The sequence below is a fragment of the Budorcas taxicolor genome, chromosome 19 (genome assembly GCF_023091745.1).
Source record: "Budorcas taxicolor isolate Tak-1 chromosome 19, Takin1.1, whole genome shotgun sequence".
Classification (NCBI taxonomy): domain Eukaryota; kingdom Metazoa; phylum Chordata; class Mammalia; order Artiodactyla; family Bovidae; genus Budorcas; species Budorcas taxicolor.
Genome location: NC_068928.1, coordinates 51,040,824 through 51,060,643, shown reverse-complemented (window position 1 = coordinate 51,060,643; position 19,820 = coordinate 51,040,824). Strand labels below are relative to the sequence as shown.

At 57.2% G+C, this 19,820-nt stretch overlaps 2 protein-coding genes across 6 annotated transcripts in view; both read left to right on the top strand.

Annotated features, from left to right (window-relative positions):
• RPTOR (regulatory associated protein of MTOR complex 1) overlaps positions 1 to 1,828 on the top strand; it is a 327,706-nt gene extending 325,878 nt beyond the window's left edge. For all 3 annotated transcript variants that reach the window (XM_052657407.1, XM_052657406.1, XM_052657405.1), the window contains one exon: positions 270 to 1,828. In XM_052657407.1, the coding sequence (XP_052513367.1) occupies positions 270 to 338 (69 nt within the window). In that variant the 3' untranslated portion in view covers positions 339 to 1,828. The remainder of the gene's footprint in view (positions 1 to 269) is intronic.
• A 9,922-nt stretch (positions 1,829 to 11,750) lies between these two features.
• On the top strand, positions 11,751 to 18,539 carry CHMP6 (charged multivesicular body protein 6). 3 transcript variants are annotated; one of them, XM_052658058.1, is made up of 8 exons: positions 11,751 to 11,892; positions 14,379 to 14,488; positions 14,628 to 14,715; positions 15,262 to 15,348; positions 16,196 to 16,261; positions 16,489 to 16,569; positions 17,548 to 17,602; positions 18,241 to 18,539. In XM_052658058.1, exons 1-8 carry the CDS (start codon positions 11,830 to 11,832, stop codon positions 18,294 to 18,296), a joined length of 606 nt encoding a protein of 201 aa, XP_052514018.1. In that variant the 5' UTR covers positions 11,751 to 11,829; the 3' UTR covers positions 18,297 to 18,539. The 3 variants fall into 3 exon arrangements, with proteins under 3 accessions (XP_052514018.1, XP_052514019.1, XP_052514017.1); XM_052658059.1 differs by having other exon boundaries at positions 16,489 to 16,578; XM_052658057.1 differs by having other exon boundaries at positions 16,489 to 16,641.
• Positions 18,540 to 19,820: the final 1,281 nt, after the last annotated feature.

The following is a 19,820-nucleotide window of genomic DNA, read 5'->3' as shown; positions in this document are numbered from 1 at the left end:
CCAGGAGCCTGGCTTGTGGCTTTCTGCCAAAATGCATGGCATGAGGTTTCCAGAGCTGTCCCTGGGGAGCCATGCTGAAAAGAAAAACGTGGGTGGTGTGTGGAGCGGGCAGGTTCCCTGTGACAGGGCGGAGGTGAGAAATCTGCACGAGCTGTGTGGCCCAGGAGCCCGTCATTTCCACGCTGGCCTTGCGGGCGGAGTTGGGGTGACCAGGCCTGGCCTGCACCGCCCCCAGCTGCTCACCCCCTGCTCTCTCCTCCCTCCCGCAGCCGCACCTGGCCGTGGGCAGCAATGACTACTACATCTCCGTGTACTCGGTGGAGAAGCGTGTCAGATAGCGGCCCCTCCCCGCAGGCCGCCGTGTACATAGGGGACCCACCACGCTGCCCTGAACACTGGCCCGAACTGGCTGCTGAGGGCTGGAGAGGGCCCGCACTGTCTGTCTGTCTGTCTTCGCTGTCATGCCCAGGAGCCCAGAGAAGGGGGCTCTGCTGGAGTCCTTGGTGTGACGGTCGCTGCTCTGCTGAGACACGGCTCCCGGACCGAGGACACGGTCACTGTACGTTCCAGTCCCCGCCCGTCCTGTTGTCGTCTGAGGTTCTTAAGGGGATAACACACTTGTTTTATTTCCCAAGTGATGGAAGCATTAGTCCCCAAACCAGACGGAAGCCAGCTCCTGGGGCTGCGTCCCTGCCGGCGTGGGCTCCTGGGGTGGTCCGAGGCCGCTGGCTGAGGTGGAGGCTTGAGACTGAGCGAAGGACAGATGGAGGTGGCCTGCCACCCGCTGGTCGTCACCCCAGGCCATCTGGCCAGTCGTCAGAGCCCGAGCGCACCCCTCCCCACAGGCAGGCCTCCCGTCTGAGTGTCAGCAGGAGGGCCTCTGGTTTGGAAGGAGAGGCAGGTCCCTTGGGCCACGGGGCTTGTTTCTCTCAAGTGCTGCTCTTCCCCGGCAGGTGCAGGGAACCGTGGCTTCCCCACCCACGCCCCACACGCATCCCATGAGCACATGTAGAGGGCCCGCCCCAACCCTCTGTCCCCACACACATGGGGGCACCTCACACCTGCAAGGGACACAGGAGGGCTCCCAGGTAGGCGGCAGCTTCACGTGTGTCTGTTGCACGCACGCATCTGTGGCGGGGCCCTAAGCAGCCACGCCTGGAATGCAAGACACAACCACGATGATGATATTTTGAAAATCATTTTTTCCATTTTCCTTGGGAATCAGGATTATTCAAAGATAGAGGAGTGAGCTGGCTTAGTTAACTCTGCCGGTAAGAGGCCAATAATAGTGGGAATGTGAGGAAGAGCCATGCTGTGGACCTGGGCGGGGGGCTGGACAGGGCACGGGGCTGGGCCGGGGGCTGGCCGTGACTGCTCCCCTGAGAAGGTTCCAGGACAGTGTCCACCGTGTGCTGGGTGAGTGAGCGGCGTGCGGGTAGGGAAGGCCGCAGAAAGCTCAGCTCACCCAGTGCTCCAGACAGGGCGACTTGGGAACCTTCCAGAAGCTGAGCTCCACCCACAGATGCCGAGCTGACTGCCCACTGCCGATTTCACAGAGCAGTTCCACTCCACATTTTGAGCTCACATGTGGTTCTGTTTTGAGACAAAACTATCTCCAGGCCAAGCGCGGGGGCCCCGGTGGGGCTGTCTTCACAGGTCTGATGCGAAAATTCAATCATGAAGTTACAGAGGCTCGAGAGAGTGTGACCTAAGGGTTCATTTATCTCTATTTATTTTATCAAAATGAGAACTGAAAGACTTTGATGAAACATGGAATTGTAACACAAAAAGCAAGAAGGATAAACTGTTAATAAAAGATAAATACGCAGAGGGCTGGCTGGAGGCGCTGTCCTTTAAGGCAAGTCCTCCGTGCCCTCGGGGCTCCAGGCACAAGGTGGTGGTTCCTGGCCCTTGGCCCCCTTGGGCACAGCCCCAGCCCTGTGGCTTGGACAGTTGGCCCAAGAGAAGGCCCTAGATTTGGGGTCACCCCACTCTGCCTGTGAGCCCAGGCTCCCAGAGGGAATCCCTTTGCCACTTCCTGTGTCTTTTTCACTTACCACCCACAGTTAGAAGCCAGAAGGCTGCATCTGGGTTCTGTCCTGGGGATGCATCTTCCCACACTTACCCTGTAGCTTGGGGGCCCCAACTTCTTCCTCAGCCAGCATCCCCTCTGATCCCAGCCTGAAGGGTCCTCCACTGTCAGCCTGTGAGTCCTCGGGCCCACCTAGTGGTCCAGGGTTGGCTCCCCTGTGGGGGCTGGAGCCCATGTTCCCACTGACACACCAACAGGCCTGAGGGGTCCCAGCCCCTTAAATGCACCTCACGCCTTAGGGGTCCCACTCCCTAGAGGCAGCTTGGGTCCCAGCTCTTGTCGCCCTAGTGACAGGAAATGGAGCCCCAGGCGTGAAGTAACTCACCCAGAGCCACACCCACTGGGTGGGTGGTAGCAGGAACCAGGGTCCCACCCGGCATCCTGACCTCGAGGCCTCAAGATGGAACCTCACTTGGCAGACAGGGTATGGTGAGTGGGGAGGTGGGTGGTACTGGGAGCCAGCCATGCACACTGGCGCCGAAGGAGCGACAGGAATTGAACCGGGTTCACTAGACAGGATGGGGTTGACCCGGCCGAGGACGAGAAGCCAGCCCCTGAGGAGGCCAGGCAGGCTGTGACGGGCACGGTTGTGGGGGCACATGGGGAAGAGAGGAGCCAGGACTCAGGCATGAGGCGGACCAGCCGCCCCCTGGGCCCAGGCCAGGGAAGCCCCTGTGTCAGCCCTCAGGGCAGCTGCAACAAGTCACCCCAAACGTGTCAGCCAGGACAGACTCACCCTCCTGGGCCTGGAGAGCCCCGCGCCGGACCTAGAATCAAGGAGTTGCGCAGGTTCCTTCTGGAGCTTCCAGGGGAGAATCACTTTCCCCCCTTTTCCAGCTTCTAGAATCTGCCCTCATCCCTTGGCTCGTGGCCCCTTGCTCTTTCTTCTGAGCCGGCAGTGCAGCTGGAGTCTCTCACAGGGCGTCACACTGACTCGGACTCTGACCCCACCCCCCACCCACCACTTTCAAGGACCCTGTAATGACACGGCCCCACTGAATAATCCAGGACAATCTCTCCACATCCGAGTTGCTATTGGCAGCCTTAATCCCCTTTGCCACATGACCTAAGAGGGTCACAGCTCCCAGGACTAGGATGTGGGCCTCTTTGAGAGACTTGATTCTGCTGACCACTCTCTCTGTCTATAAGTCCCCTACCAAGCAGAGACCCCAAATGCCGGAGGTGGCCTAAGAGGAGGTGAGGGGTCACTGAAATGGGAAGCAAGACATCCATCCCTGTTCTCGAGGAGCAGGGAAGGGCCCCTGCTCTCCAGAGCTGTGCATTCCAAGCCAGGAATTCCAAGCCTCCCCTGTGGGTAGGCCCACAGGAGGAGGCCTTGAGGCCTTGGCACGTGAGGGAGATTGTGGGAAAGCGGGCGGATTCCCCAGTACAGCACCCACTCCAAAGAGGGGAGGGGAACTGTTGCCATGGAAACCTGGGGTCTCAGCAGCTGGAACTCCTGAATTAAATTAGTTTGTTTTAAACAAGAAGGATACCCAGCACTTACTCAGCTGCACCTGGCGCGCTTCAGCAGAGAGAGTAATATTTTTCCCATTAGCATCAGTTATTCTGTCACCGGGATTTGCATACAAATCAAGTGCTCATAAAAATGAAAGATGGGCATGTGGCTGGAGCTACCACAAGAGGGCGCCAGACCCAGGGTTACACCCTCCACTCACTGGCTCCAAACGGCTGCTGTAAAGGGGCCAGAAAAGAGCCCACCAGCACCGCGGGGCCGGTGTCAGCTTGCCAGCCAGGAGCCAAGGACGACTGTCCTAGGTGGCCATGCAGGGACAGCCGTCCAGCTGAGGGGAGAGAGGGTGGGGCGGTGTTATCTCAGGATGACCAGCTCAGGGAGGCCCTGCTCTGTGGGTCCCTCCTGGCTCAGCCACTTTCAGCACAGGACCACCTGAGACTTGGCCGTAGGCTTGTCCTCAACCCCATGCAGACACCACGCTTCAGCACGTCGGAAGCGCCAGGAATTCCCAGCAAAGGTGTGTTCACCTGGGCGGCACACAGTGAAGCGTGTGCATGCAGGTGGGTGGGAGTGATTCAGTCTCAGGACGCGGGGCCTACAGAACGAGTTTGGAAAAACATAATTACAGACAAGGGCTGGGTGCACCATAAGGCTGGCTGGCCACTGTCTCCATCTTGGGGTTTTTACAGGGGTCCTTTGGGAAGAAGTCAGAGGGGTTGGCCTCTCAAGGTTGTTCTGCTTCTCGGGTTCAGTTGTACAAGCTGGCTGAGGGTCCACGTGGCCCAGTGCCTCCTGGCCTGGGGCAGGTGAAGATGGCGTAGGATAAGAACAGGTGAGGGAAAGGGGACCAGAGGGAGGGTGGCAACTGGGATGGGCCCAGTTGTGTCCCCTAAAGGGACAGCCAGCAGGCATGTCCTGAGACCCCCGCCAGGGCCCAAAAGTGTGCAGCTGGGACGAGCAGCTGAGGATCAGGAACCCAGGTGAGGCGTCCAGTTCACCTATCCAGGGGCTGCCACTGGTTGAAGGAGGAGAGGCCGTGAAAGAGATGCTCTACCCAAGTGTAGAGCAGACACCAGGGGGCGGGAGGAGAGAGGCCAGGTGGGTACAGGTTCTGGGGCAGCAGAGCCCTCCACGCCAGATACAAGGCAAGGGGGCTCCCAGAGAGGCCCCCAACTGCAAGGGAGGGACTGGAGATGATGCGGGGCAGCCCAGAACTTGTCACCAGTACCCACAGTGCCCTGCTTTGCAGGAGGAATGGCCTGGGGGGGGTAATCTGTGAGGGAACCCAGCCACGTGCGGGACTCCCGCCCTTGCAGCCTATGGAGGGAGTGATCCCAGCTCCACAGGGAAGGTGGCAGCTGCCAGCAACAACCACAACCAAAGCCCAGGCAGAACCCATGTGGGGTTTCCTGTCTTTTTTGCTCTTTACCAGAACTTTTTGCACTGGGGAAAGAAAGAAATGACACACTAGCATTGAACACCTGGAAAAGGCAATTAACAAGCCAATTCCATTTACAAAAGCATCAAAAAGAATTAAATACCTAGGCATAAATGCGATAAAGGAGATGAAAGATGGTACACCAAACAACAAATCATTGCTAAAAGTAATTACAGAGGACCTGAATAAATAAACATTCTGTGTTCATGGGTTGACTATTATTAAATGGCAGTATTCCCCAAAGCAATCTACAGATTCAATGCAGGTCCTAGAAGATCCTAAAGACCCTTTTGCAGAACTGGACCGATCAAACTTCAAATGCATATGGAATTACAAGGGTCCCCAAAACAACTTTGAAAGATAAAAGGTTGGAGTCTTTCTACTTCCCTGATTCAAATCTTAGTACCAAGCTACAGTAATCATTCTACAGTGGTTCTAGCATAGAACAGAATAGAGAGCCCAGGATAAACCCAGACATCTATGGGCAACTGGTTCTCAAACAAAGTGACAAAACCACTCAGTAGGGAAAGAATAGTCTTTTAACAAATGGTGCTGTGACAGCTGGATATTTACACACAAAAGGTTGACCCTTACCTCACACCACATACAAAAACTAACTCACAATCAATCAATGGCATAAATACAGGAGTTAAAACTTTAAAACTAAGGAGGGGGGAGCAGGAAATAGAGGTAAATTTTCATGACCTTGGCAACAGATTCTTAGATTTGACACCAGATGCTTGACACAAGAAAAACTAGATAAACTGGACTTCATAAAAATGTCTTTTTGTGCATCAAAAGACATAAGGATGTAAAAAAAAATAATCTGCAGAAAAAAGATTTCAGAGAAAATATTTGCAAGTCATATATCTGATAAGGGTTTAAGGGTTTGATATCCGGAACTCATAAAGAGCTCTCACAACTCACCAATCAAAGGTCAAACAAACAGTTCAAAACTGGGCAAAGGACTTGAAACAGACGTTTCTCCAAAGACGCAAACTTGGGTCTGTTTCCTGCACACAGTAAAGTCGAACTATTGACACCAAGTAATGGTAAAAACAAGTGCGGCAGCAGGTGCCAAGCAGAGAATCCCAGGCAGCTAGTGCTTAAGAAGCCCAAACTCGCTACAGGCTTCCAGGTGAGGGAGAGGGGTTGTGCGGTACATGATCAGCTCATGGATAGTCTTCTGATTGGTTGGTAGGTAACTGGGAGTCAACATCACCCATCTTCTGGTTCCAGTGGGTCTGGTGTCTACATGCTTGTGGGCAGTATACAGTTAACTTCTTCCACCTAGTGGACGTTTCCGTATCTGCAAAATAGCTCAAAGAATGTGGCTTCTCCAAGCTAGGGCAGACTCATGGCAGATCTTACCCCTGACCTCACGGGCTGTTCTTGGACCCACCTTCCTGCACCTCCCCAGCCGGTGCAAGGGGTGGACTTGCGCCAGTGCTGGGTGTGGGCTGGGGAGGTGCTAGGATGCGGGCGGGATGCTGCCCCCACAGGGTGAGGTGTCTGAGATGCTGTGTGGGGTGACAGGTGCTGGGGTACAAGAAGCTTGTGTCTGGGAGCAAGTACCCGGTGTGGGGTGCAGAGTGCAGGGTTCTAGGTGTGGGGGTGCCTGAGTGTCCAGTGCTGGGATGTGGAGTGCTTGGGCACGGGTACCGGTGCCGCCCCCTCCTGGGAAGCCGGCCCACATCCCTGGCCCAGGTGTTGTCCTACGGCCTCCGGGTTGTCCTGCAGCGCCACCGCGTGGCCGCCTCGGGGCTCGCCCTTACCCGGACGCAGCTTGGCTGAGGGTCAGGCGCTAGGCTTCCAAGAAGGGTGGACGCCCCCGCGGCCCTGCACCCCTCTCCCTGGCCCCGCGTCTTATCTGCTCTCAAGCCCTCAAGAGCCGTCTCAACCTCTGACCCGCCGCGACCCAGCGTCCCCACTCATGGGTCCCCCAAGGGTTACCAGAAGGCAAGCACTTTCTCCTCAGCCCTCCATGCAGCCCCTCTGAGTTCCCGCCTTCCCCAGGACGTCCCCCGTCCCAGGATACCCGCCTAGGGGCTTCCACCGGCACTGACCTGGGATGCCCCATCCTCTGTGACCACGTAGCGTCCATGAAGCTGGTCCTACCAACACCTCATCTGTGTCTTCAGCACCATTTCCTGGGCTCACACCCAATGCCTGGGACTTGGCCTGAATCCTTCTGACTTCTTCCAGAAGATTCCCTGGCTAACCCCGTGTTCTCTGCTGCTCTGTCACCGCCTCCATAGTCTGACCCCCCAGGACCCCTAACCCTGGGGACCCTTGACCACGACCCTGCCAGCTCTTAGCATGCTGCACGTGTACCGCTGGCCAATCCCCCAGTTCATCCTCCCCATGTGTCTGGACCGACTAGGCATCGGAATGACTCCTGTTCTCATGTGAAGCTTTATCCCAGAACCCTGGTGTTTAGGGGCCTCAAAAAGTGCCTGTTTCGGAGGAAATTCCCTCCACTCTGCCCGCGAGCTCCCACCCTCCCCTCTGCGGATTGGCTCCGGCGAGGATAGTACACCAGCAAGGCCACAGTTGATTGGCTTGTAGGGAACCAATCAGAGCCCCTATCTGAGAGTGATGCTTGGCAGTCTGGGAAGGTGGGCACCCAGCGGAGACTGATCGGTAGGCGTAGAAGTTGGAAGGAGCAGGTGGTTGGAGACGGTGGATAGAGGAAGTGGATGGCGAATGTGAGCCGCAGAGCGACAAGGGGCAAGGGGACTCGGATGGCTTCCCGCGCTAGTCGTTCATGGCCGCCGGAGTTGGTGGAGGTTCCTGCCACGTGCTCCTTGGGCCGCCATCCACAGGCCTGCAAGACCCTGTTGACGCCTGAGCGCACACGGCAGGCCAGCCCACAAGGCTGCACTTGCACGCCACCTGCTCCCTGGGTCTGCGCGTCAGGTAAGGGCTACCCCATTGTCACCTGACTGGGCTTTGGTAATTGTGAGGCAAAATGGGGGTGGGGTGGGGTGTCACTGGGCCCTGAGTTTCTTTTGAAGTCTAAGAAAGCTCCCTCTTCTCCAAGATCCAGTGACGGGACCCCTGGCCTTCATTCCTGCTACCCTGATTTTGAATCACTGATTCTCTGTAATAGACGTCTTCCTGCCTGAAATGCCCAGAGAGGTGCCTGTTTACAGAGGTTTCCATGATGCATAGTTAGGCCCAGAAGTCAGTCCCGGAGAGACCGTGGAAGACAGAATCCGAAACTTGATGGTATGCAGTGATCATCTCATTATTGTGTCTGAACTGTGTGTCCCCCTAAAATTCAGATGTTGCAGTCCTAACCCCAAACACCTCAGACTATGCCCTGATTTGGAGAGAGGGTCTCTACAGAGGTGAACATGTTAATTGAGGTCATTCATGTCAGTCCTGATCCAAAAAGACTGGTGTCCTCATATAAAGGGGAAATTTGGACACAGACGGGCACACAGGGAGGCTACGTGAAGATGGAAGAAAAGTCCAGTGATGCTTCTCTGTACTACGGCTTGCTGACAACCAACAGAAGGTTGGAGATTCCCCCTCACGGCCTCAGATGGAGCCATCCCTGCGACACCTTGAACTCAGACTTCCAGCCTGCAGACTGTGAGACAATACATTTCTGTTGCCTAAGAGGCCCAGCCTGTGGTAATTTGTCATGGCAGCCAGAGCAGGCTACCACAGCCTGTGGCGAATAGGACATAGGTAGTGGCTGCATGCTGTAGCCACACACGTTTCTGCGATGAGCTGGAAGGAAGCATTTCCCCAAAGCCAGATTCTGGGAGTCCAAGCAGCTGCAAAGCAACGTCCTGGGGGAGATCAGGGCTATGGGGGTATGCGAGTGATTTCTGACCACACTGGGAAGATTTCATTTTTAGAAACGACAAGCAAGGGGCTTTAAATTCTCAGTTCAAGATAGAGTCCGAAAAGCAGAAAATGTGTTCAGTTCAGTTCAGTCGCTCAGTCGTGTCCGACTCTTTGTGACCCCATGAATCGCAGCACGCCAGACCTCCCTGTCCATCACCAACTCCCAGAGTTCACTCAGACTCACGTCCATCGAGTCCGTGATGCCATCCAGCCATCTCATCCTCTGTCATCCCCTTCTCCTCCTGCCCCCAATCCCTCCCAGCATCAGAGTCTTTTCCAATGAGTCAACTCTTCACATGAGGTGGCCAAAGTACTGGAGTTTCATTCAGCTTTAGCATCATTCCTTCCAAAGAAATCCCAGGACTGATCTCCTTTAGAATGGACTGGTTGGATCTCCTTGCAGTCCAAGGGACTCGCAAGAGTCTTCTCCAACACCACAGTTCAAAAGCATCAATTCTTCAGTGCTCAGCCTTCTTCACAGTCCAACTCTCACATCCATACATGACCACAGGAAAAACCATAGCCTTGACTAAATGGACCTTAGTTGACAAAGTAATGTCTCTGCTTTTGAATATGCTGTCTAGGTTGGTTATAACTTTCCTTCCAAGGAGTAAGCATCTTTTAATTTCATGGCTGCAATCACCATCTGCAGTGATTTTGGAGCCCCCAAAAATAAAGTCTGACACTGTTTGCACTGTTTCCCCATCTATTTCCCAGGAAGTAGGACTACTATAAAAGAAAATCTCGTTTCTTGTAGCAGGACTGTTGTGTCTGGATGTCATTCCCCCAGTTCTATTCTGTAGGATTACAACATAAATTGAATTCTCAGCCTCACCAGGTCAGTGTGAAAGAGTCAGATGGAGAGAGCTGAATGGGCTGATGGTGATCCCCTCATAATCACGTCAAGCCTTGCCTGCCAGCAGAAGCGACCCTGCTCCCCATCTGAAGTGTCCTTCCCACCCCCTGCTCATGAAGACTCCACCCCAAGCAGGTAGGGGGAGACCTGCTGAGAGGAGACTGATTCTCCTCAAGACCCCACCCAGTAACCCCATGTTGCCTTCAGATCCATAACTGCAGTGAGAGCCCAGCTGACTCCGGGGAAGGTGGGCACATCCCAAGAATTCCAAGAAATTGCTGACTCACACTAGAGGGTCTCGGGGCGACCTCACGGGGATGCATGGCAGCCAGCACTGGGCGAGCTGGACAGGGCATGAGCGCCTGAGACTCTGGACCACACTGTTTGCTTTCATCTGTGCTTGGACTTCCCAGCTGAGATGCCAGCAATCCCTTGGCATAATACAGAGGAAGGACTCCAAGGGCTGGGACACATAAGGACTCGACATGAATTCATCAGGTGCAACTCACTCACTGAGCTCCTTGTGTCCTCAAGGCACAGGCACTGGATAGAGGCCCCAAGAAATCCCTTGGTGAGGACCTCGGGTTCTTGAAAAGCCCTCCAAGGTCTGCAGGCCAGGGAAGACAGTAGAGGCGCTGCCATCAAAACAGGGGCCCTGATTTCTCCTGAGAAACAGGAGATGCAAGGCTCAGAGCTCACATGGGCAGGTCACTGGAAAAGGCAGCAAACCCACGCAGTAGTCACAATGCACGGTGCCAGAGAGCCCTTGACACTTGCCAACTGCAAAAGCTGGATAGTCTCAGAAAGCCTCAGTGGATCATTAAGAAACCAGCCAGATCTGGGAGATAGAGATCTGATGGGAAGGACCTTAGAGGAAAATCATGATCTCTCACCCAGTTCCAGGACTGAACAGAAGGGAGAATGGGTTCCTCATGAAGGGGTCTAGGTAGTATGCCTGGCAAGCCCCCCGCCCCAGTGCCTGAACCATTGTGCCAGGTACTGCTGCTGCCTAACAACCTCCCCCTGCCCTGGCTCTGCACTTAGGCGGAGTCAGCAGGGAAGGCTCATCTCTGCTCTGTGGGACGCCAGCTGAGCGGCCTGTGTGACACCTGGGTTATCTGATGGGGGATAAGAACTCCCCTGACAAGAAAGCACAGCTATCCAGAGAGCAAGGGCTGCTGACTCCTCCCCACGCAGTCCTCTCACAGACTGCTGCTGGAATAGACACTCTGGATATGGATTTGCCTCCGCCCACTCTAGGAGGCTTCTGCCAGCTGCACTCTTGTGGACTTGGAGGCCGCTAGTGGTGTCCATGCAGCTCTGCTCCTGATCAAGGAGTTCATTTCACAGAAAGGGGTGAGCGCTGAGCATGTGCCATGGGACACCTCAGCTTATGACCCCACCTGCCCAGAACTGCTAGAAAGGTGGTGGGGCCCATGCAGACTGGGCTGCGGGCTCAGCCTGGGCGACCAAACCTGGCTGAGTACTGGGACCCCTCATGCCAACCAAGACACACGAGTGGAAGCCAGGGCTGCAGGTGTGGGTGGCACCCCAAGCTATATCCTCGATGCCCCGTGGAGGCTTCTGCCGGGACCACGGAACCAGAAGATGGGCTCCCCTGGAGACAGGCCACCAGCCCGGAGGACAGAACCAGTGGGGCACGCTGCCTAGTTGGCAGTTCAGTGGACACTAGAGATCAGGGTTGTAACATCACTAAACGCAGCGTTTTGTGCATCCGAGCCGGCGGGGCGGTGATTTGTGAACAAGATCTCTGACCTTCTGGGAGACGGTCCATGCGGTCACCCTGCAGGGTTCCCACGGTAGTGGGAGATGGAACTTCTAGTCTTGAAGACCGCGCGGGTGGGGCCTTCTGGAAATGCACCTGAACCGCGCAATCCAGGGCCCCTGAGCCCCGCCCACTGCAGGTCCAGCCCCTTCTCTGGGCGGGGCTTCCGTCCACAGACGGCCGCGTTCCGCGTTCTGCGGCGCCAGGCCCCGCGCGGCCGCCGTAGCGGGATGGGTTGGGCCCGGGCTACGGTAGCCGTGTGGCACGGGGCACGGGTCCGACCGGGCAGCGCGGCGGGGCACGGGCCAGGCCGGCCGCCATGGGCAACCTGTTCGGCCGTAAGAAGCAGAGCCGGGTCACGGAGCAGGACAAGGCGATCCTGGTGAGATGCCGGGCCCTGCAGGCGGGTGGGCGCGGGCCGGGTACCCCCGGACCGTACGGGGAAACGGAGGCTGGGCGGCGGCAGGCTGCGCTCCGTTTCTCCAAAGGGTCCAGCCCCTCTGGCCGCCCAGCCTCACGCCCGGGCTGCAGCCTCGGAGCCCGTCTGGGGCGATGCGCAGTGGGCTCCCCTTGGGGAGCATGTCCGGGCCCGGTCCCCAGCGAGTCTGAGCGAATCCTGTCGCTGCGGGTGTAGGTGGTCCGGGTGTGGCTGAGCTGTGCTTCGGGAGGCGGGGCCCTCGTTGTACTGTCTCGTGGTTGTACCTTGTCCGTGGGCGAGTCCGCGCCTGCGGGTGGGGTTTCTAAACTCCAGCCCCACGGGAGCCAGCCCCAGACCACTTCCCAGCCCCGGCCCCGACCCGGTGCGGGCTCGGGGCCTGCGTGGCAGACTCAGGTGGGAGGTCGTGGGGAGGGGATGATCTGGCAGTGGGGCGTCATTGCTGCTCCCAGAACTGGGGATCTAAGCAAACGCTCTCACTGTGGGACGGTCGTGTTCTGTGTGCTTAGGACTCAGGCTGGACTCAACACCTGTCCCAGTCCTTGTCAAACTTACAACCTGTGCGGCCCCTGAGGAACGAGCCATTGGCCCCGAGCTTGTGGACTGCCCTTGTCTCCAGGCCACTCCTGGCCCTCGAAAGTTTTAGATGATGGTGATGTTTCTGTTTCTACTTGTGGATTTGAGCATCTTTTTCTGGAGAGCACTGATATGAAAGTTAGCTTCTAGGGAAAGAATCGTGTGGTGTGTTAAGTGAAATGACGTGTTGAGACTAACCCATTTTTGTAAGAGAAGTGTGTCAGGAAGGAGAGAGCCTAGAATGTAAGTGGAATCTACCTTCGCTTTCTTTTCTGATTTTCTGCAGGAAGAGTACGTAATTTTTGATACTAAGAAAGAAACTAATTCAAGTGGCAGGTTGTTTTTTTGGGGGAGGCGGGGTGGTTTTACTGTAGCTTCTGAAACCAGAAGTTATACCAGAAGTTATAAAACTTTTTAACTGAAGTTCCCCTTGAAAAAGAGGCCTGTTTGTCACTGGAGAAGATCAGCTGTCATTGGGTTTTTATTGTGGTCGGGGTCCGGTCCCCCACATGTGCTGGCCTCCATCCTGGGTTTCTGGGCCTCTGGCTGAGCAGGAAGCTCCCGAAGCTCTCCTTCTGTTGTCAAGGATACACATCAGTGGGGTCGTGACAGGAACAACTCAGTTGGCACACCACAGAACAAACTATTGCCTGATGTTTTCTGAGGATGAAGAGCTGAGCTGAGGAACCTTGAGCTGCCCCGGGACCTTCTGCTGAGACTTCTTGTTTTACAAAGGGGTGGCCTGGCCACACCTGCCTCCCTCTGGCTCTTGCCTGACACTTTGTCCACCGCCTGCAGGGTAGGTGCTCAGCTCCTATGGAAGAGAAGCAAGTCAGAGTTGAGCCCAGTTGGTAGGCTGGCTATGGGGTGATATCTCATTGTCAGCGGACATCTCTCATGCCAGCCTGGAGAGGACATGTGGCTGCCCTGAGCCACCAACCACAGAGTGCACTGGGGCAGATGGCCTCTAAAAAGGGAGCTATGGAGCGGCCACTTTAGACCATGTCCATGCTGGGGGCTAATTTCTCACCATGTTGAGTCCAAAAGATGTGCACACCCTTGACTTACTTAACTCACTCCTGGTAACCGACCCTGAAGACATTATCTTCCATCGGAGAAGTGACCCACGCTTGCAGGTGCTCACCGTAAGCATCAACTGAAATGACAGAATTTGGAAGAAGTGTAAATGACCTAAAATAGGGAAGGAGAGGCTAAGGCGTGTAAATGGCCCTGCATCCTTTTTGGGACAGGACTCCAGGGTGCCAGGTGCTTCATGAGGTGGTGTGAACCCATCGCCTCAATGCGCCGTCCATTGTCCACCCACGTATAGTGGCAAGTGACAACAGTTGGGGAGCTGATGGCAAATGGCTGAGATTCCCCAGAGGGGTGAAGCTGGAAGGGACGGCCCCTGTCTCCAGCTACAGCTGGACTGGGCTGGTGGCACTCAGGTGGCCCTCACCAATGATTTTGTGTTGTCTCTGCACCTTGGAGGCCACACTCCCTGACCAGTGCTCACACTCCTCGCTGCCTGGGGTTGGGGGGAATCCTGGGGGCTTGTAGGATATTGAGCCTGATCCTGGGCCTCCACCCCCTAGATGCCAGCAGTATCCCCAGTGGGCCAGCCAGGAATGTCTCCAGGGAGTGTGCCACACGCCCTGGAGGGCACACTGGTCCCCACGGAGAGCTCTGTTTCAGAGGATGCACTTCCATGGGTGGCAGCTGGGGCAGCCCGGCCTGTGGGGGGCCCTTCGGTGTCCCTGGCAGCCTCTGTGCCCACTCTCCTGGGCACTAGGTAGCCCAGCGAGTGCCCAACGCTGCGTGGGCCCGTGCCAACACAAGGCCTACTTTCCCAACAGCAACTGAAGCAGCAGCGGGACAAGCTGAAGCAGTACCAGAAGAGGATCACCCAGCAGCTGGAGCGGGAGCGGGAGATCGCCCGGCAGCTCCTGCGTGACGGCAGGAAGGAGTGAGTGGGGTGGCGCCAGTGTGCGGGGGAAGGAATCCATCCCCTGTCAGCCTAGAGCAGGGTGTGGGGAAGGCTGGGGAGGCTGGTCGGTGCTGGGCCAGGACATCCAATGGCCGTGACTGCTGGGTCCCCTTTGCAGACGGGCCAAGCTGCTGCTCAAGAAGAAGCGATACCGGGAGCAGCTCCTGGACAAGACAGAAAACCAGATCACCAGCCTGGAGACCATGGTAGGCCTAGTGGGGGTCAGGGGTGTGGGCTGTGTAGGCCAGAGGCCCCTCAGAGAACTGAAACCCACCATTTTCCTTTCCTGGACCCTCAGCCAGAGGCTATGGAATGGGTCAGGTCTGGAGGCAAAGGAGAAGCTATACTGGGAGCCTGATACTCTTAAGGGTCTGGGGCAGGTTGGCTGCTGCAGGATTGTGGTTGGGGGGCTAGGCCGCTTCTGGGTGGTGGGGATGGGGGGCTGGTTCTGCCCCAGTGACTGAAGAGGTGTTAAGATCTGCAGGAGGCTCCCAAGCAACCTGGGTTCAGGGCGCAGCGCTCTGGTTGTGCTCATTTACCAATAGTTTTGCTGTTAAAAGCAGTCTGATAAGAGATTCTTCCCAGGTCCTCTCAGTCCCACCCAGCTGGTGGTCAGGGCACTAGGAAAGGACAGAGGGAAGAGGAGGGCAGAGACCGTCAGTCTTGGTGACAGTGTGGTCCTAACTCCCGTCGTGGGTCTGCGTGAGGTGGCAGAGAAGGCGGGCCCCTGACCACACAGGTCTCCTCCTCAGGTCCAGAGTATTGAGTTCACCCAGATTGAAATGAAAGTGATCGAGGGGCTGAAGATTGGAAATGAGTGTCTGAATAAGATGCACCAGGTAAGTCTTGGTGGGCTGGGGGCAGAGAGGATGGGGAGCCTAGTGCACCAAGGAGGGGACTTGTCCCTGAGGCCCCAGCTGCACCCAGGCCGTTGGGCATGAGGGAAAGTCAGGCATTACCAGGAGAGGCTGACCATCGAGTAAGACAGACAAGCTCCGGAATATTGATCCGAGAATAGGGACCCCAGCTACAACTTGGATCCAGAAATTCTAAGCGTGACCAGAGAATAGCCTCTTCAGAGTGGGGGAGGGATGTGGTGAACTAATCAGAGGACTTCCTGGAGGAGGTGAACACAGCCCCGTCTCAGGAAGCAGCACAGAGGTGGATGGTGAAAAGAGAAGTGAGGTGCAGAGAGGCCACGCCCCAGCCTCACCCCATCTTGTTCCTGATGAGTGGATGGCAGGTGGGGCTGGGCAGAGAGCTGAGGTTACGTTGCCTTTCTGAATGTCCAGTGTGGGGACCAGTCAAGCAAAGGTGTTGCTTTGAACCCAAAACAAATCAAGTCATGTGGCCAGAGAAAACTTTATATTTGTTATTACTGCTAGGGTTGATCTGGGTGCCAGAAGGTCCACTGAGAAAGGCCAGCAGGGGTCTGAGAAGGTCAGTTGAGGCTTCTGAAAAGACTGGTCTAACAGCTCCGTGCCTGCGTGGACAGGCCCTGCCGGGGACATGAATAACCAAAGCTGTTACTTAATGGACATAAATAACCATATCCCACTTGGCGTGGCTTCCTTTAAACAAGAACAGAGGGGCAAGGCCATGTGCGCTGCCAGTGCAGGTGAGCTTCACGAAGGGGGTTCTGTCGCATGCTTCACTGACAAGACTCAAAAACTTGTGACCAATCAGGTGATGTCCATAGAGGAGGTGGAGCGGATACTGGACGAGACGCAGGAGGCCGTGGACTACCAGAGGGTACGTGTCGCCGTGTCGGGGCTGCCGTCTGGCAGCCAGGGTGTGTGGTGGCCAGCGGCCCACCCTGCCTGTGAGGGCCAGGCCTTTCCACGCCACACAGGGGCTGCCTGCCTTCGTTCAAGGGAGAGCAGCCTTGGACCGGGGCTGTCTCCTTCCTCTGTGAGGGGGCGCCTCTCTCCCCACCCCTAGCCCAGCCACGCTCTTCACCTCTGCTCCTCCTTTTGCAGCAAATAGATGAGCTGTTGGCAGGAAGCTTCACTCAGGAGGATGAAGATGCTATCCTGGAGGAGCTGGACGCCATCACTCAGCTAACAGGAGCGCCGGGACTGAAGCAGGCTCCAGTGGAGGGGCCCCTGGGAGGCCTCTGCTCACTGGCCTCGGTGAGCACCTGCCTTGAGTTTCTCTCGAGCCCACAGCCCTGGTTTTACAGCTGGTTTTACTTCTTCCCTAAGACAACTGGCATTTGTTTAAACCGAAGCCCCTTCTCCCCGTCCGCCTGGCTGGCCGCAGGGCGGGACTGGCCTGGAAAGAACGCTTTGCAGGTTGTCCCCCAGGTGTGGCAAGTGTGAGAGTGAACCAGGTACAGAGCGAAAGGCTGGCTCGCCTGGCTCCCTCAGCCCCTTTCTCCCCAGTGGGCAGTGGCAGGTTTAGATCAGATGGGGGCTCTTTGCCTCTGGTAGTGAGTCTCTAGCTGCCACTGCCACGTGTTGGCCTGGAGGCCTCTAACTGGCCAGCTGTGCTCCCTCACAGAGGACGTCTCCATCTCTGGGGGCCCCTGCCTCAGCGAGCCATTCACACCGTGCCCACCAGCTTGCCACCCCGCTGGCCATTGGCCATGGGAAAGCAGGTCCTGAGTGCTGCTGCTCACCACCTGTGGGCCCCCACGTGCACCTGGCCGCTGACTCACCTCCTCCCGGGCCCCGAGAGGCAGACCCGTGCTCTGTGGTTCTGTACCCAGGAACCACAGGTGCTCCCGGGCACCACCACGCCAAGCTGGGGCACCGCTGTGGCCCCTGACCTGCATGGGCACCTGTTTCAAAGCCCTCAGCCCAGACTCAGAACAGAATTCTGGGCGGGGAACCCCTCAGGGTCCGGGTCATTGGGAGCAGTCACCTTTTGTGGCCACTGATCTGAGTGACAGAAATGCCAGAAGCCAAGGTGTGTGCTGCGGCGTCATGTGCCGTTTAAACTCCTGCTGAGAGCAGCCAAGTGGACGGGATGCTGTCCTTTCCAGGACAGGGATGAGGCGAGAGTGACTCATGGCCTGTACCCTCTGTCTCCCGCAGGAACAGATAGAGCTGCCAGCGGTTCCTTCAGAGCCCCTTCCTGAGAAGATCCCAGGTACCCGCCTTGTTATGTCCTTTGGAGAACGGTGCCTCCTAGAGCAAAGCATGATCTCTGGGCCGCTGGGCCCTGCCCTTCCTCCTTGGTGAGGGTCGGGTCCCACCTCCCCGCTGGGTGCTTGCTGGCACCACCTCAGGCAGAGTGCAGCCTTGCCCTGGGGTTGGGCCCAGACCTCGGAGGGGTTTGGGTAGCTTCATAAGAGCCAAACCCCATTCAGAGAGGCGAGTCCCAAAGCATCAGGAAAAGGCACATTTAGCTGTGCGGGCTCTTCCGAGTCCAGCCCAGGACCCGCCGTCCCTGATTCGTCGCTGGGACGACCTTCCCCGGGGCATCGCTTAACGCGCCTTCAGAAATCCGCCTTCGTGACTCCTCTTCGGCTCGCTGCTCCTTGGCCTCTCTCCGGGGTCCGTGGGAGGGTGCCCGCCCGCCGCTGCGCTGCCCCGCATGCCCGCACCCCATGCCTGCTGCCTGCCAGCCCCCCGGCTTCTGTGTATGCCTCGCCTTGCCCGGAGCTGTGCCCGCTCCTCCCAGGGCGCCAAGCCCCGACCTGGCTCCTTGCCGCCTCTTGTCCTCTTCGGGAAGCTCCTGCCTGTGGGGTGTTCTGTACGCAACAGGCATCTCTGTTTCCTCCACAGAGAAAGTCCCCGTCAAAGCCAGGCCCAGGCAGGCGGAACTGGTGGCAGCCTCGTAACGCAGCCCTCTCGCGTGGGACTCTCGGGACTTCGGAGGACTGGGGCCCGCAGTTTGGGTGCGTGGCCAGCCCTGACCGGGCCCCCAGGAGGCGGGCGCCGGGCCAGGCGGGCCGGGTGCTGACGGAGCGCGCAGCACGCACAGGGCTCCCGGTCGGGCTGACTCTGTGGAGCACTGCCCTGGCACTGCTGTCCTGCTCTCATTTCTGGATTAAATGGCAACATTCAGATCCTCCAGCCAAAGGCAGCTTCTGAAGCTGTGCTTCCCACAGGCCACGGCCAAGCCCGACGCTCCTGGTGCTGGTCACACCACCCGACCCGGGTCGTGAGGCTCCGCGGGCCAGCGTCTCCACAGCGCTGTCTTCTGTTCAAGGCACCTCAGACCTCCCCGCCCTGCCCTTCCACTTCTTCCCGCTGCTCTCATTAGTTCATGGGGGTTTTGGCTAAGGGATCCTTGCCTTGGTCTGGCTCCCTGACATGCCCACTCCATGCAGATTTGGGGGTGAAAACCTCTCTGCTTCTGTGTTGGCGTTTGGGGGTGGTGGGTCAGGAGGGGCACGTGCCTGCTGGATTGCTGACTCTCAGAGCTCTGCCTGCCCCCCTTCTCTGGGGCATACACCGAGGCCCAGTCCTGCCAGGATGGACATTCCAGGATGGCCAGCAGGTCCAGCTGAGGCTCCCCAAGCTGTCAGCAGCCAAGCGGAGACTGGGAAGGATGGAAATGCCTTCCCAAGTTCATGATTCGTTTTGGAATTAAGACAATCTCCCTGAGATTTCACTCCCAACAAGAAAACAACGTGGACCCTCCTAGCCCCCAGACAGGCCAGCCCCATATTAAAGTTGACGCCCATACAGCCTGCCGCCTTGTGGACTGGGGTCTGTGGAAGGGCCTGTGGGGGTCAGTGGGGCTCCTGTCTCTGGTCCTGGCACACAGCCCCTTGACCCTCCTGGGACACTTGGGGGCACTTGGTTGGTCAGTGCCATGCGGGCCCTGGGGACTCAGGAGCTGGTGCGGTTCTAGCCCTGCCCAGCTGTGGGTGGAAAGCAGGCCGGGGCTCCAGGCTCTGGCGGTCACCTCTGGGGCAGCGGCCTGCGGCAAGGTGCAGGGTGGTACTCTGGCCCTTCCTCCCTTAGAAAGGATGCTGGTGGTTTCTTTCAAGGGAAGAGACCCTTCGTGTCACTCCCATGGCAGGTGGCCGGGAGGTTGTGCAGCTTAGTGTCTCCAGGGTGAGGGGTTCTGGGTTAGAGTCTTGTGTCTAGGGTGGGAGGCCAGATGCCCCAGGGAGCAAGCAGGCAACAGCAAAGAGGGAGAGGTGGGTGTTCCACCTCAGGGGACATCCATGCCTTCCACCCAGAGGGCACAGTAGGATGCAGACAAGTTGCCAGGTCTGGGGTTTTTCAAGAGGAGCTAGAGACCCCAGTTTCGAGGGGATAGTCTTGCTTCATATGAAAGCACGCTTACCAGATTGCAGTGCATGCCTCAGCCAGGAGAGGGCTCTCTGCCAGCCAGTTTCAGGATTTTGCCA